The following is an 18,312-nucleotide window of genomic DNA, read 5'->3' as shown; positions in this document are numbered from 1 at the left end:
ACTAGGTATGAGTAAAGGGCATTCCAGGCAAAGGGACACAGAGAGATGGGAAATGGCTCATGGGAAATTTCCTAAGAAATCCCAAATGGTTAGGGTGCAAAGGACTTTGCTGGATTGGTTGAAGAGGAGGCTGCAGAGGTAGGCTGAGCCAGACTAGGCTAAAGTGTTCACATTTTCTCCTGCTAGCGATGGTGAGCCATGAAAAGATTTTATGGGGAAGACGAACATCTTAATACACTGTACATTAAGGAAAAAACCCCTATGGAAATGTGGGGACTGCCTGAGGTGAAACTCTGGAGGCCATGACAGTCAGAGGCAGTCAAAGCATCTGTGAAGGGGAAACCCGGGACACGTCAGCGAAAGGGCGGGATGTCGGAATGTTGTGCTGGGAAATGAAGACAGCAGACCACAAGCATGGCTCTCAGGTTCTGGTTTACGTTACTGGTAGATTTTGCTCATGCTAATCCTTCAGGCAGGAAAAACTGTAGGAAGAGCAGGTCTGGGAGTGGGAAATGAAGTGGGGGCTTGGAGACAGAGGACCTCAAACTCTGACAGAAAGCTCGAGAGACCCGAGTATGCAGCTGGAATGGAGGTCTAGAGGTGAAAATGTTTGTGTTCTCTGAAACCAGGGGATCAGACGAGGAGAGCGCCAAGTACGGAAGGAAGCGTGGCCTAGGGATATTTAAGGAGCAGGCTGGGGAAGAACGCCGGTGAAAGACGCGTTACTAAGAGAAAGAACCAGAGAGGGGGAGGGCAAGTCATAGGAGTAATTTTAGTGAAGAGAGAAATGTTCTATAGCAGCAGAAATGAGCAAAGTGGTACGGTAAGATAAGACACTGAGAAGTTACCTTTGGTCAGAAGGCAGGAGTATCTGAGGGAAATGGCGGTAGTGTGGGGGCACAGGTGGGACGGGGGCAGAAAAATGCAAAAAAGAAAAGAAGTGGAAGTGAGGGGCGGTTGCTCGCTCCTTCAGAAATCATGACTGTTTTTTTTGAAGACCCCACAGTAACTAGTAGTAATGAGAGGGAGAGAGAAGCTCAAAGGAAAGTTGGGGCTTGTTTTGTTTTTTTGTCTATTTGTGGCTTTGTTTTTTTAAACAGAAAGATTTAGGACAATTTTAGATTTGGCAGAGGGAGTTAAGGAAGGGAAGTACCTCAACATACAGGAAACGGGATAATTGCTCGTTCGTGGTCTGAACCGTGAGGGATGCTCAGACCAAGAGCAGTTACCTAAGGGTCCAGTTCTCTCCAGCTCTCTGTAAGAATGACCCGTGGCACATGCTTCAGGTATTTCAGAAACAAATGAATACATAAGACAGTATCAGTTCATGGTGTTTATTACTGGGGTTGTTTACAGAAAAGTCTTCTTTCCCACTGTTAATTTAGACATAAGAATAAGGTGTTTGTGCCTCATGTAACCTCCTATTAGAACTTTTATTTTAAAAAATCATAAAACTGTCTATATCTGGGAAGATATTAATATCAATTTTTTAAAAAGTGAGGAGGGTTGGAGATAGTTTTGTTTTATCCCTTAGTAACTGCGGCCAAACAAGGTATAGTACTTGGCGGCATTCCTGCCACAGACGCATCTGGCTCCGGGCTGCAGCTCACAGAGGGGTTTGAAGGGGACGCAAAGGCTTTTAGCTCCCATGGATGGAGCACCGGGCTCAAGATCTTGATCCCTGCAGTTAAAAACAAGTAAGAATTCCATTTACTTATGCTGTATATTCCCATTCTTTGTTACTGTCACAAGTTCTGTCTGTTAATCGTATTTACCTAGCAGTGGTCTTTTTGATCCAGTCTTCGCAGTCAATTTCCCCACAGAATGGAATCTGAGCAATCTAACAGAAAAGGAAAAACAGTCAGTATTTATAACTCCTGTTCTGTCAAAGGAACACCTGAATGGCCTATTAAACTGACAAGCAAAAAGGACAGGTCTCCCAGCCTTTTTCAGGCCCTGGTACCTTTGCAAATCTGCAAGGAACACTGTTCAGAAGTGCAAAAGATGAGAAAATGTTTTTCCCCTTGATCCGAAACCCACATACCATAAAACATCAAGACAAAACAAAAACATCTTTGTAGTACACGTCAATGTCCAAATAAACTAGCTACAACACAGTGCCGGTAAAGAAAGGAAGGATGAGTAGCCGAGTCCAGACTCCAGCTGTACCTCCCTCATTTCCGATCCGACTACCACCTGCTCTGCCTGGGTAAACGGTTATGAGGAGGACAGAGAGGAGATGACAAATAGTAAGCTGATTTTTACACTGTTCTTTCTTTCTTTCTTTCTATGAAAGAAGTGTATGTGTTATTATACACAATAACGGGCAAAATCAAGATAGCTGGGATTTTACCCTAATTTTGAAATTTTGAAATTCACTGCCTATTTTGAAAATCCCTAGCTCTGAGTTTTCTTTTGTAAAATGTGTGTTAGACTAGACAAGAATTAAGATTTCTTTCAGCTGTAAATCCTAAACTTTCATATCATGTCTACTTCAAAATGAGGTTTCTATGCAATAACAATTATGTAACAGTCCTACCGGAAATTCTGGAGATCAAGGTTAGCAATGGGAAGATCAAAGGTGTGGACAATCCCCCCCATGCATTAGAAATGCTAGTTTAAGAACAGCTAAGAAGCTATCCAGCTTCCTCATCAATTTCTGATCAACCATTTTGAGCCACACATTCCATACTCAAACTGAGAGCCTCCTGCAAACCCTAAGGAGCTCAGAATTTGGTTAAATATACTTCAAAAGGCTTCTCTAAGAAGTAAAGTACGAGTACATTGACATTAGGAAATTACAAAAAGAACAAGTAATTGATCAGGTGAACATTCTTCCAAGGTGAGGAAGTGTTAGTTATCTCTTACGTTCATTCAGTAAAATGTGTTAGCCAAAGTCCCAAAAGTGATCAACTGTTATTTTGATAATCTGCCTTAAGACAATAAAGAAGTGATAAACTGCTAGGAAAATCCTGGGGGGTGGGAGTGAGTGGATGAGAGAAGGTGGAAGGGATGGCAGTAGTAAGTATCTTGAAAAATTTTAACAGAAATGTGCAAGAAAACTGAAGCAAAATAAACTTAAAGATACAAGAGCCGAAATAACCCAAAGTTACCCCCCGTATTGAAACTTGGTAAATCATTAGCATTTGTATGAACAGAAAGATGGAAAGAATGTACATTCATAAAAGTATTGTTTAAAATTCATTACAAAAGACAGAATGGGAGGAAAACTTTAACCACGGTCACTGTGAAATGATAAAAATATTAAGACTTAATTACAAAGAATGTCTTCAGGTAATAAATTTAAATTTGGTTTGTTAGAAAATTTTACCAGACAGAATGGGAGGAAAACTTTAACCATGGTCACTGTGAAATGATAAAAATATTAAGACTTAATTACAAAGAATGTCTTCAGGTAATAAATTTAAATTTGGTTTCTTAGAAAATTTTACTTTTATTTTTAACCCACATACAGCTATATTTTTATAACTTTAACAAATTTTACAGTAAATGGCCTTATTTTCTGTTTCCCTAAGAAAAAAATCACTGAGCCTTGAGAAAGTATTTCTAAAATAATAATTTTTATTTAAAAAAATTTTTTTTAAAGATTTTTATTTGAGAGAGACAGAGCACGAGCAGGGGCAGGGGCAGAGGGACAAGCAGATTGCCCGCTGAGCAGCAATGTGGGCCTCGATCCCAGGATCCTGAGATCATGACCTGAACCAAAGGCAGACAGATGCTTAACTGACTGAGCCACCCAGGCGTCCCTAAAATAATAAATTTTTGAAACTTAAAATAATGGTATAGCATGAAAAAATTCAACTGAAGTTACTTAGATTCATAAATGACAATTTTGTAAAAACCCATGTTTTAGTTCTTTGTAGCTTCAAAGTAAAGTGTAGGTTATAAGACCTGAAATTCCTATTTATGCATGTAATTCATTAATATAAAAGGATAGCACACAGTTTTAGGCTGTTTATTCAACCACAGAAAAGATCTTTAACTTTTATTTTTTATTATCTCTACATCTATGCTACAAAAAGATACAATTTTTTGCAATGTATAATACCTTGAAATCTGTAGCAGAAAACGTTGATGAGAAATACCAATACTCAAAAATCATACTGTCAACAGGTTAGTAATATATGTCAATGGTAAAAAAAAATTATTTATAAATAACATTTATTTTTCATTTAATTAAGATCATCCCCTTGGAAAAATTTACTCAAGTTTTGTGAATCAGATATAGTTGTTTTTTTTTTCATTTTACCAACAAAGAAGAGTAGAAAATCAAACTTTCACCTACATTAAAGTTCCAAAGATCCCTTTCTCCTTCTCCTCACCTAGTTAAATACAGTTTTATTTACAACAGCCTCAAAGGTTGCTTGATGCTCAGTCAACTCATCGAAGCTGAGCAACATGGGGTGAGATGGGGGTGGAAATGGCTCCCAAATACAAAAAACAAAGTCTCCTCTAATCTCCCATGTGCTCCTTGGACACACAGCTAATATACTACTTGTGCTTTAGAAGAGATGTTGAAATCTCTGACCTAATATCAGAATAAAAGATAATGACTCTAAGACCTGCTGAGATTCATTTCTTTGAAAGCAGTAGATTAACTGATAGTTACTCTACTGATTTATTAACTCTTATGTAAATACCTTTACCAGACTGTACTGCAACAGTGACTACTATAATACTTCTATAATAAATGAAATTTTAAAATTCAGTAATAGAAAAATAAAATAATCATAGATAAATTACAGTGAAAGAAAAAAACCCACTGCATCGGATAGATGGCTACCCATTTCTCTAGACTTCTATTGGAAGTACGTAGTCTGAGTCAAGTGACAAATTATGGAAACCAGAAAGATGGAAGTTCACAAAGGTAATAAACCAAGAATAGCTAAATACTGAAGAATTATGGATCTGAAGGGGATTTTAAGATTAGCTACCTTATACTCATTTTACAGATTAGTAAACTGAAAGCCAAAGAGATTAACACTGTCCCAGCTCATGCAATAAGAGACATATTAAGAGATTATGACCCTAACCAATTAAAATTCTGCCTTATACTCTCAGCATGAATTAAAAACAAACAGGGGTGCCTGTAGGCTCCGTCAGTGGAGCATGTAACTCTTGATCTTGGGGTTATGAGTTTGAGCCCCATGCTGGGTGTCAAGATTACTTAAAAATAAAATCTTAAAATAAAATAAAAAAACTAAAACAAGCAAACAAAAAGATAGAGGAAAGTGCATTAAAATGAGTCAGGAGAGAGATCTAAATTCTAGACCAAGTTTGCCTCTGTAGAGGTCAGGGTAATTCATTTAGACTCTGGCCCATGGTTTCCTCATTTATAACCTGAGAACACATGATTGGTTGTATAATCAAGCATGAATACCAGAATACTAAGGTTCGTAAGTGATTCATTCCAGTAATTAGTAATTTTGCAAATCAGGACCTCTTCACTATGGAAATTAAAAATTTCAGCTAGGAATATCTGCATACTCAGAACACATAAAACTGATAAAAATCTTAAAGAACCACTAAAGTACCTAATTAGAAAGACCTGGGTCTTTTATTTATTTATTAAGATTTTAATTTATTTATTTGACAGAGAGACAGCGAGAGAGGGAACACAAGCAGGGGGAGTGGGAGAGGGAGAAGCAGGCTCGATCCCAGGACCCTGGGATCATGACCTGAGCCGAAGGCAGACGCTTAACGACTGAGCCACCCAGGCGCCCATACCTGGGTCTTTTAAAGGAGCCTGAAGTACCCACTCATTCCGAAAAACAGGCTTAAACATGAGCAGTACTTTCCCCCTTATTATTCAGAAAAGTTCAATCAATTAAGATCAGGGAAACACACACACACACACACACATACACACACACACACAGACGGTCAGAGAACTGACCTTTCTGACATGGACCTTTTAACCTTATTTTAGGAATATGCACATTACATTACAACAATGCTTACTTCAGGAACCTAATTCAAGCTGAACAACAAAATGAAAAATTTCAGTAATTAAAACATTAGGGGTTGTACAGAATGAATGTTGTTTAGCCAGCATTTCAAGCATGAGAAAAAGCTTTTACATAATCAGTTCACAGTGTTATCCAAAAATGATATAATGCTGTAATACTTTAGGGAAGCCAAAGGAAAAGAGAGGATAGAATGTGGAGTAATATATAATCCTGGCGTGTGACTGGCTGTGAAAAAGGGATTAATATCATGCATAAATTCAGTGAGTCTTAAAATACCATAGCTGAAATATTTTTATATTCAAAACTTTTCAGAAGTCTCTTACCTTCCCAGAATCTAGCATCTTCTGAAAGTCTTCCATTGTATTAGCCACAACCATATGAGTCTTAAGGTCTTCAGAAGCCCTATCAAAATATAATTACAAAAGAATACATACTTTTTCTTACCAATACAGCAAAGTTTAAAAAAAAAAATAAGCATAATTTAACAAAAGAGGAATAACCTAGAAGTGAGAACATCTCAATCTGAATCTCAACTTTGTTGCTAGCAGTAAACCTCAGTTACTAACTCATCACTGCATTACTATTAACACTAGATGAAAAGGGAATTTGCCAAGCACACAACAGGCAATAATTACTTTTGTTATTGCCATTAAATCTCTCCTGACCAACATTCTATCCCTGGCTATACGACTTACCATCTATGAGAGTCTGTGTTATTTTTAAAACCTCTTTGGTCTTAGTTTTCCTTTCTACAAAATTGGAAAAAAACTCAAGTAAGTCTAACTATCATATGAGATTGTGAGAATCAAACACAAAGGCATGAAAATGTCTTAAAAAAGGAAAAACCATAAATATACATTATTCGAGCTATTTTCATTTACTATGTAATTATTTTGTAAGAACTTCAGGTTTTAGAAATGAAAGTAAGTATTATTCTCTTTTACATTCATTCACACATTACATGAGGATGATTCATGGGTGGTGACCAAGAGAGAGAAGGCATCATTTTCTGAATCTCAGGACTAAGACCATGTGAATCCTGTGCCAGTAACTGCTAGCTCTCCACCAAATCCCTTTTTTTTTTTTTTTAAGATTTTATTTATTTATTTGACAGGGACCGAGATAACGAGAGAGAGGGAACACAGCAGGGGGAGTTGAAGAGGGAGAAGCAGGCTTCCCATGGAGCAGGGAGCCCGATGAGGGGCTTGATCCCAGGACCCCAGGATCATGACCTGAGCCGAAGGCAGACGCTGAACGACTGAGCCACCCAGGTGCCCCCTTCTGACTTTTCCACAGTAGGACAGGCCCATTTGAATAAGTTATAGCCAATGAGATCCAGAAAAAAAATACAAGGTTTAAGCCGCAGGGTGGGGCAAAAATGTACCTTTATGAAACCTACATTAACCAATTTGCTGAATAAAAATGTCAAAGATAAAACTGCTTTTTTGCCATGAAAGCAGTGGCTTTCCAATCAGGAGTATGCATCTGAATCACACACAGAACATTTTTACGCTACAGATAACCAGAACCGATCTTAAAGCCAATGGATCAGAAACTCCAGGTGTGAGGCTCAGGTATGTTTCTGTTCCCAAACCTCCCAGGTGACTCTGAAGAGAAACCCCTAGAAAAGAACCAGTGTACTAAATGCACTAAATGGAAGCAGTAAGGACAGGCAGCTTTCTCATCTTTTTAACCTCTTGACGATATGACCTGTTCTCGGTTCAGACCGACTTCAAATGCTCTATTCATTAGTAGGCTAAGTAAATCCTTAAAGTCAAGCGACTCATTATCATTCTCATTTTAGGGCAAGCAAGCCAAAAGAAGTGAAATCACTTGCCCAAAAACAAGTAAGCACCAATGCCAAGGCTAAAATTAGTTCATTCCTTCAATGCATGATTTATTGAGGCCTAATATGAGTTAGGCACAAGGTATTAGAAGACATATGAATAAATAAGATGCAGGCACTACCTTCTCCCAAATTAAGCCCCTATCTCAAATGGCAGTGGGCCTTCCTCTTTGTCTCAGGTGGGTAGGAAAGAAAATAAAGTGCCACATATATGCACTGATCTTCTAGTGCCTCTGCTCTGAGATCTCTGATTCTAGAAGAACCCTCTCCACAGGCCAGCGCAGCCCTGAAGCTTCCTTTCACCCCAGATCTCCAATCCCAGTCAAAAGGTTCTTTGCCTTGGCTACACGTCATAATCACATGGGGAGCTTTTTTTTTTTTTTTTAAAGATTTTATTTATTTATTTATTTGTGAGAGAGAGAATGAGAGACAGAGAGCACAAGAAGGAAGAGGGTCAGAGGGAGAAGCAGACTCCCCGCCGAGCAGGGAGCCCGATGTGGGACTCGATCCCGGGACTCCAGGATCATGACCTGAGCCGAAGGCAGTCGCCCAACCAACTGAGCCACCCAGGCACCCGGGGAGCTTTTAATATTACAGCTGCCACACTCACTCTAGACCAGCTAAATTAACATCTTTGGGGAGGGGGTCTAGGCACTGCTATTTTTTTTAAAGCTTCCTAGGTGCTACTAACGTGTATCCAGCAGGTGAGAATCAATGCCTTAATCCCTCAAATTTACATGTTATAAAAGCCTGGATTTAAAGTCAAACTGAATTAGTCCATGGGACAGACAGGCCAGCATGGCAAACCTAGTAGGAGGCAGAAAAACCCCTGGAAAAATCATCATGATACAGGTCAAAAACACAGAGAGACAAATTAAGAACTATGGGAGCTCAGAGGGAAAGATGACTTCCAGTTGGGGCACTCAAAAAATTCCTCAGTACAGCTCTCAAAAGCTGAATAGGGTTTCAAGATCAGAGACAAAAGCAATCCTAAGGAACTAACCTTGTAAAAAGGTTCACATGGATGTCTTCCAAAAGAGCTTGAAGTTTAGTCTCAGCCTCATTATCAGCAACTGTCAGCTTTTCTCCAGTATCTCGTCTGACAGCTACAAACTGGCAGCTCTTCATATCACGTGGCCCAACTTCAAGTCTGATGGGAACTCCCTAGGAAACAAAGAAGGCAGTTAAAATGATGCATGCCTGTCTCCACTTGAAGATACAGAATATTTCATGGCTTTATCTACTATAAATCATAAAAACCCAAAAAATCAAATGCATAAGAAAACAATAAAAACAGCAGGCAATATTCCTGAGATACTACAGAAATCTATTCCAATAAGAATGTATAAACCTAAGAAAAAAATGTACTGCCCAAGCAGTTTTGAGCTAAGAATTGTGTTTAACGGAGAAACATGAAGGTAGTGCTATCTAGATCAATATTCCTACCTCTCCTCCCATAAGACATGCACAGAAAGTTGCATTTGTAGGGGCACACAAGGTGGTAAACAGAGAGGGCTTCTTGAACTTAAGGCCGCCCTAAGTCACTGATCAGTACACCTTGGCACATCTGTGACTCATTCTCGGCACAAAAGTGTGGTTAAGTCTTAGCTCTGGATACTCTAGCATGCAGAGTGAAGGGCTTGTTAAAGCACAGATTGTTGGGCTCTACCCTCTAAATCTCTTATTACCGTAGGTCCAGGAATGGGGCCTAAAGATTCATATTTCTAACAAGTTCTCAAGTGATGCTGCTGGGACTTCACTCTGGGAACCACTCCCCTATTCAGTTTGGATTTTACAAAGGAGCTTAAAGACTATATCCAAATTTAAGCCTATGAATGTTCAACCCTTATGAATGCTCCAGGAGGAGAATTAAGGCCCAGAGAGACCTTATTTTTAGGATCTAGAACCTTACCTAATAAATGGTAGGTTTTTTAAACTTTTTTTTTTTTTTGAGCAAATGATCCTCTAAAACTAATTTGGGGTTTTCAAATTTAAGTTAGGAGCCACTACAACATACAGTTTAGCTGATGGCAGTCCCCCAAATAAAAATCAAAGGAAAATTCTTAACTGGTATTCTAAAAAAAGATTTATCTTTAGAGAAGACTTATCTTCTAAAATAATGAATACCAGAGAACAAATTACCATACACTAAATATTACATCATTTTGTTTTCCTTTATTCACCTAATGTATGCATGTGTAACAGCGTTAATGCAATGAGATTTACAAAAGGAATAAAAAGAAATAGATCCTGTCCTCAAGGAGCTTCACGTTTTGCCAGGTAAATACAAATAATCAGTACAGAAAATCAGAAATGGGAGACTATCCTCACAGCTGGAAGAGAGAGAAGGAAAGTTACTAGAGAAGGCAAAAATTAATGAGTAATTTCATCAAAACTGAAGAACATTCTATAAAATAACTGACCTATGCCTACAAAAATGCCTGTGTCATGAAGAAAGGCCAAGGAACTACTCCTGAGTAAAGGAAACTAAAAGACATGCAACTAACAGCAACAGGACTGTGTCCTGTACTGGGCGAGGAGAGCTATGGCAGCTCAGAGCAGGGCATCAAAGCCCAAGTCGGGTGAGAGGGCATCTTGGTGTGAGAATAACCTGGCACAGAGTGATACAGCCCATGTGGGTAAGGACGGCACTCACACAGGGGAGTGGGTGGCAATGGCCGGAAAGATGATCTGAGGCCAGATCACAGAAGGGACATATATTCTGTTGCTCATTTTTTTCTAAGTAAAAAGTTATGAATTTACTCATAAAGGATTTTTTGTTTGCTTGTTTTTCTTTTCAGTAGCAACACAATTCTCTTAGTCATCCAACACAGTAAAAAGAAAAGTAGTTAATTTACTCATATTATTTTCCCTTTTCTACTTTCACAATACAGGAAGAGGTATAAAGAAGTGGTGGAGTCCCTGGGTTCTGGTCTGGTAACTACACCATATACCCCAGTTATTAAACCAAGTCTCCCAATACATATACATCCCAACCCACCCCCGAGCTGCCTCGTTGAACAAAGTTAAACTACCAAATGAATACGAATCTAGATCTTCTAAAATATTTTTTCTCAGGAATTCTTGGACTAAATGGAGATAAAATGGCATTAAGAAGTACCATGAGTACTTTTCACTAGTGACCCCTCTCAATGTTCCTTAATCTCGGGCATCAAGCTTAGAATTTAGGTGTTCTGTTTTCTTTCCTGACAACTGTGGACAAGGAAGTTGTAGCAGAGCCTACTCACACTCAGTATCTCCTTCACAGTATAGGCTCGCCAGGCTACTAAAAAGAGAGTGACAGGGACAAAGTCAAGTCAGTCCTAGAGGGAGAAGTGAGATGGAAGATGACGACGACAGAAGGAGACGTGAATATGGATGCCTTTCTCTCTCCTTTCACTCCAGCCAGTAGCAAAGAATATGTTTCTCCTTTAACATTTGGAACCTCAGGCAAGGGCACATGGGCTCAGACAAGCTGCTGCTGGAATTACACAACTGCTATTTCTAAGTAAGCAAAAAACACTGCAATTAAAGGGAAATTATGTGAGGAAACACTTATCTTTAAAGGTAGGAGAGTAAGTAAAGGAAAAAGTGTATTATACAGAAGGGAAACAAAATCATAGAAGATTTACCTTAGGGGCCAATTAAAAGAAACAGAAGTATAAATACCAGCAACTTTGGGAACCCTGTATGTGTTCATACTGAATAATCCCAATTCTGCTGAGCTCCCACACTTGGAATCAGCTTGGAGCTGCAATATCACTACATCTTCTCATCTATTTCCTGTAATGTGAGTTTAGAAATTCTGCTAATCTAGTTAAGATGCCCTTGGTAAAGCATATGGAAAAAAAATAAATTCCAGAAGTTTGAAAAATGGAATTAAAAATAAAGATCTGACAATGTGCAATAAATGAAATTTATATTAAAAACATTAAATCAGGGGGTGCCTGGGTGGCTCAGTTGTGAAGCGTCTGTCTTTGGCTCAGGTCATGATCCTGGGGTCCTGGGATCAAGCCCCACATCAGGCTCCCTGCTTGGCGGGAGGCCTGCTTCTCCCTCTCCCCCTGCTTGTGTTCCCTCTCTCGCTGTGTCTCTCGGTCAAATAAATAAATATTAAAAAAATACAAAACATTAAATCAGAATTTAGCTTTGAATATACAAAATAAAAATCAACAAATGGGTGTGAAACAATGTGGTGTGAAAAACCAAATATGATATTACTTTCTGATGTTTTACTGATCAGCTGTTAACAATGATAGGTAGGTGGTAACCATGCACCATTATTCTGATAGTCTTACTGTTTAAATAGCTTACTTATTATATGAATTCCTGGTATAAACATTTTGGTATAACAACTCTATGAGGTTTATTAATCATAATATACAAGGTCTTCAAGATCATTTTAATTCTAACATAATATAAGCTTCCACAAAAAAGATTTTAAATTTAGCAAATATATAAAGTTTATCACTATTACAAAGATCTGGACTGTGTGAAAATGAAATGCAATTTAAGTGAAGAAGAAAAAAATTCACAACTATCCAAATAGAGAAAAGTAATGAGAAAACCTTACATTTTATAGAAGCATATGTTAAGAAAATCTAAATCCAAATTGGGAGTACAAGTAAAAGATGCAACTGAAGAATTTACCTTGAGCTCCCAGTGATTGAATTTCCAACCTGGAGAATAGTTATCTCTCAAATCAACTCTCACTCGAATATTAACACTGAGTAACCGCCTTTGATAATCATTGCATTTTGCAATCAGAGCCTCTCTGTCTTCTTCAGAAAGCGCATTTGTAATGCCACAAGGAATAACCATCACCTAGAACCAGCACAATAGCACAAATTTATACAAGGAAACAGCATACAAAGTAATGTGGTCATGTTGCTGCATGATACCCAGGAATCAAAACCTACTGGGGACTATAAATTTTAACACAGATCAACTTGTGTGATTTCTAATCTCTATGGAATGTCTACCAACCAGCTGCACATTACTTGTTTAGGCTAAATGCATTCTCATTTTACCTACTATATCTCACTAAACTTATTACGAATCATTTCAAAAAATGATTTCTAAAAAAGTTTTGTATAAAAAGCAGCTAAAAATTAGAAGAGCAAAAAAAAAAAAAAAAACAGAAATCACAGTTACACAATACTAAGGTCCAGACTCATAAACAGAAATAGTTTCCTTACCTGAACAGAAGCTACACGGGGTGGTAATACTAAGCCCATGTTGTCCCCATGAACCATGGTCATAACACCAATAGTTCGAGTTGTCAGACCCCAGGAGTTTTGATAGGCAAATTGCTTCTCTCCTGGCGTCTTGGGATCTTCAAAAATAATTTCAAACATTTTGGAAAAATTCTGCCCTAAATGATGTGATGTTGCTCCCTAAAATAGAGAAATAGAAGCGTTAATTTTAATAACTAATTATGCCTTTGAAAATGATTTCTGTAAGATCATACACCTTAAAATGACACCAGACATGTTCCTTGATTTTCTTTTTATATTAAGTTTTTAAAGCATAAATGATACAACAAAAAGACTAGGGTTAGTCAAAAAAAAAAAAAATAGTACAGAAATGTACTACTGTGGGCAGCCGCTTTCACAGGAATAACTTCAACTACAAAGGTTAAAAAAGAATCCATGCTTTGGTAATTCAGGATACAAGCCTTCACTTAACTGACCTTAGAGATTTGGAAAAATGGGATAGATAAACGTGAAATTATAACATGGTCTACATGAAATATACTTATTTTTTTTGGAAAAGAGTCTACTTCTCTGGTGACAGAAGTCTACTGGATGTGCCCACAGGCTGTGCTTACAGTGCCCTATGAACCCTATGCAGTGCTTTGCTGGTACCTGGATGGCTCTTCCACTAGCGGATATAAACACTTCTAAGGTAGTTGTATAATCTCCTCCTGCAAATTTCTCCTTTTCAGTCTTTCTGCCTTTTACAACAGGAATTGCCAGGAGTTCTTCGTATACCTGAGCATATAAGTCAAGTATCTGCAAGACCTGTAACAACATTTTAAATATGAAAGTGTTCAAATTTATGGTGTATTTATTTCTTATAGACCTATAAAACTATACTATTTAAAACTAACTGTGATGGGAAAAGTACATCAAATAATGAAAACCTTTTCTTTCGGAAAGGTTAAAGCAGCCAGTGTGTATTTATTAAGGAAGACATTCAACAAAGTAGTGGAAAAGAAGTTGAGTAACTTTTTAAAATGTTCATAAATTTAGAATATAAGAAAAAAATGTTTTTGAAAAATATAAATATATGTATATATGTATATATATGTATCTAGTAACCAGGGTAAAAACCTGAAGAATAATTAATTTCACCCTGGGATTATAATTTCCATACATAATTTCCTCCATACACAAAGTGCAAAAATATTTTCATCTGAAAATTTAAAACAGCACATTTTCTAATAAAATGTCATTAAAGCAGTTTCTTAAGTCTGTGTATATCTGTATTAACTTGTTTATTTTTCTTTTAACAGGTGGTACATAAATTTTGAGTAACAAAATAATTATATTAGGAAATTCTCTTTTAAAGTTATTTTGAGATCACATTAAATTTCAACTCAAGAGTTATTTATTAAATATTATCTAAGTAGGTAACACTGCATTACTTATAGTTGGTGGGGGGGGGAAGCACAGCCTGGAGAAAGAAATGGAACACAATTAATATGGAAGACAACTTTTTTTTTTTTTTTGGTGCAAAAAGGTGATTTTTTTTAAATTTTTTTTATTGTTATGTTAATCACCATATATTACATCATTAGTTTTTGATGCAGTGTTCCATGATTCATTGTTTGTTCATAACACCCAGTGCACCATGCAAAACGTGCCCTCCTCAATACCCATCACCAGGCTAACCCATCCCCCCACCCCCCTACCCTCTAGAACCCTCAGTTTTTCAGAGTCCATCATCTCTCATGGTTCGTCTGGAAGACAACTTTTTATACCTCTTCTGCCGCTTCTTCAAAGGTAGCAAATGCACTGTGCCCTTCCTGCCAAAGGAATTCACGAGTGCGTAGGAAAGGCTGAGGATGTTTGAATTCCCAACGCTGGAAGAGGTAAGAACACAATTTGATCATTATGGAGAGCTTTTCCATTTTTATTAACAATTTAATGTGGCAAGTAACCAGAAATCATAATTGTAATCCATAAACTGTGATAAAAAATGCATGCCATTCTCCCAATCCTTTGAATATAAAAATAAGGAAAAAAAATGTGCTTTAAAAAAAAAACTGAGTACAAAGAATAATGAAAGAACGTAAGAAAGAGTATGTACCTACCACCACATTACACCACTGATTCAGTCGGATGGGCAGATCTCTGTGTGACTGCACCCATTTTGCATATGCAGGATACATTACTGAAAAGATACAGGAAAATAGGAGTGGTTAGTCACTGAAGGTTTTATTTCTCTTTGAAGGCTAGTAAGAGTTACACCAGTAACATAGTGAATACAAATTAAAATGCTGTGTTTGTGTAAATACTTTCCAATGTTTGTAATGGTAAGTGAATGGTATTACTACACTATTTCTCTTTTTTTCAAGATTTTATTTATTTATTTGACAGAGAGAGAGATAGCCGAGAGCAGGAACACAAGCAGGCGGAGTGGGAGAGAGAGAAGCAGGCTTCCTGTCAAGCAAGGAGCCTGATGCAGGGCTCGATCCCAGGACCCTGGGATCATGACCTGAGCCCAAGGCAGACGCGTAACAACTGAGCCACCCAGGCACCCCTACATTATTTCATAAAGCGGATTAGTCAATGAAATAAATTTACCTAAACCTGACCTTATTTTGTATTTTTCACATTGAAATTTACACTTCACATCTAATTTGACTGCTTTTCAGCTGTTTTATTTTCAAAAACACTAAGTGAAGCTCTTACAGCATATACCACGCATGGTCTCTGTGAAGTTCTTTGCACTTATGATGCTGTTCAGTTCCCATGTTCAAGCACAAAGTCAATTATCATAATCTTAGTATCAAAGATGCGGAATCTGAGCACAGAGAAGTTAAACAACTTGCTGAATCCAGTGCAGTTATCTATTAGAACTAGAATTCAGATGAAATCTATCCAATGCATCTATGCAGAGTATGAAAGCTCTTGCCATGAACTGTTAATTTAAGTGAAAGTGTCTGTCTTACCACAGCCTATTCATGACTATTTAGAATTACTAAAAACTCTGCCAACCAGAAAACAGCTGGTGTCATAATTTCAATAATGCATCCTTATAATATTATACAAGAGTATCACCAGAAGTATGAAGTAAAGGGCAAATAATCCTTCATTCTAAAGATGGATAATCACTTCGGAAAACACTGACAAGCCCAAAAACCTTTCAGAGACCTTTTTTATTACCTGCAAAATGGAGATTACAATTGCTGCCTCCACCTTTCTCACTCACTCTTGTAAAAATACAATATATAAATGAAATCACTCAGTAACCTATAAAAACCCTATATAAATATAAATGTCATATTAAAATAACAAAATTTGTAAGAAATATGGCATAAAACAACAGTGTTGGCAAACTTATAATCAATTCCAAGAGTTAAAATTATTCCAAGAATAAGTCTTGAAAATTCTGAAAAATTACAGCATCAAATAAAAAACTACAAACTTTATTCTAATGACAAAGAGCTCTGCAATGTTTACCACACTGAGAATAAAATTCTATGCAACTTCAGTATATATTCATCTTTATCAACATTCACTAAACTGTGTACTGTCAAGGAAGATCATAAATATCACAAAATCAACACTGAGGTGACTCTAGAAGTCGTCTTTAGTGTTCCCATGAGCACTCTCCTGCACCCCAAGGCCCATCCTTACCTGTTTCACTAGTAGGACGAACGGCAATTGGTTCTGCCAACTCTGTTTTGCCAGATCTTGTAACCCAAGCAACCTAGTAAGATAAAATAATTTTCCATACATTTTTTAAACAGCATTTCAGAGAAATAGCACAAATACAGGCAAATCTCTATTTCAATTTTTGCTACAGAAATTAAGGCAAATTAAAATTGCTGCTGTTCCTGGTAAGAAAATTAGATACTTACTGTCCTTATAAATATTCAGCAAAAAGTAAGAGCCAGTTAGTTAATGTAACAAACAGAATAATAACTTGCCCCTGAAGGTAGAAATACATACGTATCTTTTGTAATGGCTTTATATTTCTCTAAATTGGTCTTGCCATTTAAATTACTGTTCAAGTGTGAACTGAAAATATACTTTCAAGTTTATGAGAGAAAACTGCAAAAATAAATAAAGCAAGCTAACTTACCTCAGGAGCAAAGTCAGCAATATGAGTCTTCTCTTTCTCTAATGCACCTTGAGACACAAACATGGGGAAATAGCAGTTTTCAACACCAAGTTTCTTGATCTCAGCATCAAAAAAGTCCTTGATGGATTCCCAAATGGAATACGCCCAGGGACGAAGAATATAGCAGCCACTTACATCATAGTATTCAATGAGTTCTGACTTTGTGATGACCTTTTTAAAAGAAAAATACACTCTTTGAGGCCTAAATTAAACCAAAATTATAATACAAGTGCCAAGTGAATGATAACCAAACTTCAAATCTGGAGGCTTCCACTGTTGGTACATCCCCTTAATGTGCATGTAAATGGGCTTTTCTATAGTGAGAAACACCAAGCCTAAACTCTTAAGACTTGAATACCGATCTTGCTTCTGCTGTTTACTATCTCTGTGACTTTGGATTAATCTCTTTACCGCACCATTAAAAAAAAAAAATTTGAGTAATGACTATCTCATAGGGCTACTTCTCAATTCATTGCTTTATGTGAACATGCTTTGAAAACTGTGACAGGTTAAATGGCTATACTCAATATTACTGACGACATCATACATTACTGTGTGTCTGGACTTTTAGAATCTAAATACAAAGTAGTATTTGAGAAATTTAAAACATGAAAACAAACTGAATGCATACTCACTTGAGAATACCAATCTGCAAGGTTTTCTTCTTTTTTTGCCTCAAGACCCAACCTACAGACAGGAAAAATAAAATATGAATCCCTTCATTCATCAACTGTTTTCAGGCTTAATGGAAACAAACTTCTGAAGTTTGAAACAGAGTAGGTTTTTCTTCAATATGAGTTATTTCCTATTTACCACTCTTGTATATTCATTCCCAAGAAAATGTTTTTAACCTCTTGAAAGGTGGTAGGATACTGCCCACAAAGAACTAGGAAAGTCAAGCTAGCAAAAGCTATGATTTTAATGCAGACATCTTTTTTACAAAGTTCTTTATAAGGTAATGTACTTGTAATAAAGACAGAATTTATTCACAGAGAATTCTCTCACTAAAAAGAATCTTTTGCCAAACTCAAACCAGCAAACGTAATTAGCAAGACTGCCCCCCACTGAGTAACACATAAAAAAGTAATGAAAACAATGGCTGTGTGTATATGTGTGCATACA

The 18,312-nt window shown here is 37.1% G+C and overlaps 1 protein-coding gene across 3 annotated transcripts in view; it reads right to left on the bottom strand.

The window, feature by feature from the left end:
- Positions 1-1,320: 1,320 nt before the first annotated feature.
- The window catches only part of EPRS1 (glutamyl-prolyl-tRNA synthetase 1), a 66,970-nt gene continuing 49,978 nt past the window's right edge, over positions 1,321-18,312 (bottom strand). For all 3 annotated transcript variants that reach the window (XM_025892036.2, XM_073884090.1, XM_073884091.1), the window contains 12 exons: positions 17,826-17,877; positions 17,152-17,361; positions 16,704-16,776; positions 15,155-15,234; positions 14,822-14,923; positions 13,704-13,859; positions 13,035-13,232; positions 12,487-12,660; positions 8,840-9,000; positions 6,314-6,392; positions 1,776-1,840; positions 1,321-1,681 (listed from right to left, as the gene is read on the bottom strand). In XM_025892036.2, the coding sequence (XP_025747821.1) occupies positions 1,531-1,681; positions 1,776-1,840; positions 6,314-6,392; positions 8,840-9,000; positions 12,487-12,660; positions 13,035-13,232; positions 13,704-13,859; positions 14,822-14,923; positions 15,155-15,234; positions 16,704-16,776; positions 17,152-17,361; positions 17,826-17,877 (1,501 nt within the window). In that variant the 3' untranslated portion in view covers positions 1,321-1,530. The remainder of the gene's footprint in view (positions 1,682-1,775; positions 1,841-6,313; positions 6,393-8,839; positions 9,001-12,486; positions 12,661-13,034; positions 13,233-13,703; positions 13,860-14,821; positions 14,924-15,154; positions 15,235-16,703; positions 16,777-17,151; positions 17,362-17,825; positions 17,878-18,312) is intronic.

This window comes from Callorhinus ursinus, unplaced genomic scaffold (assembly GCF_003265705.2).
Source record: "Callorhinus ursinus isolate GAN/ISIS: 27379988/994484 unplaced genomic scaffold, GSC_fseal_2.0 scaffold54, whole genome shotgun sequence".
In the NCBI taxonomy this organism is placed as follows: Eukaryota; Metazoa; Chordata; class Mammalia; order Carnivora; family Otariidae; genus Callorhinus; species Callorhinus ursinus.
Note: the sequence above shows the minus strand (reverse complement) of the source record. Positions and strands in the feature narration are given on the sequence as shown.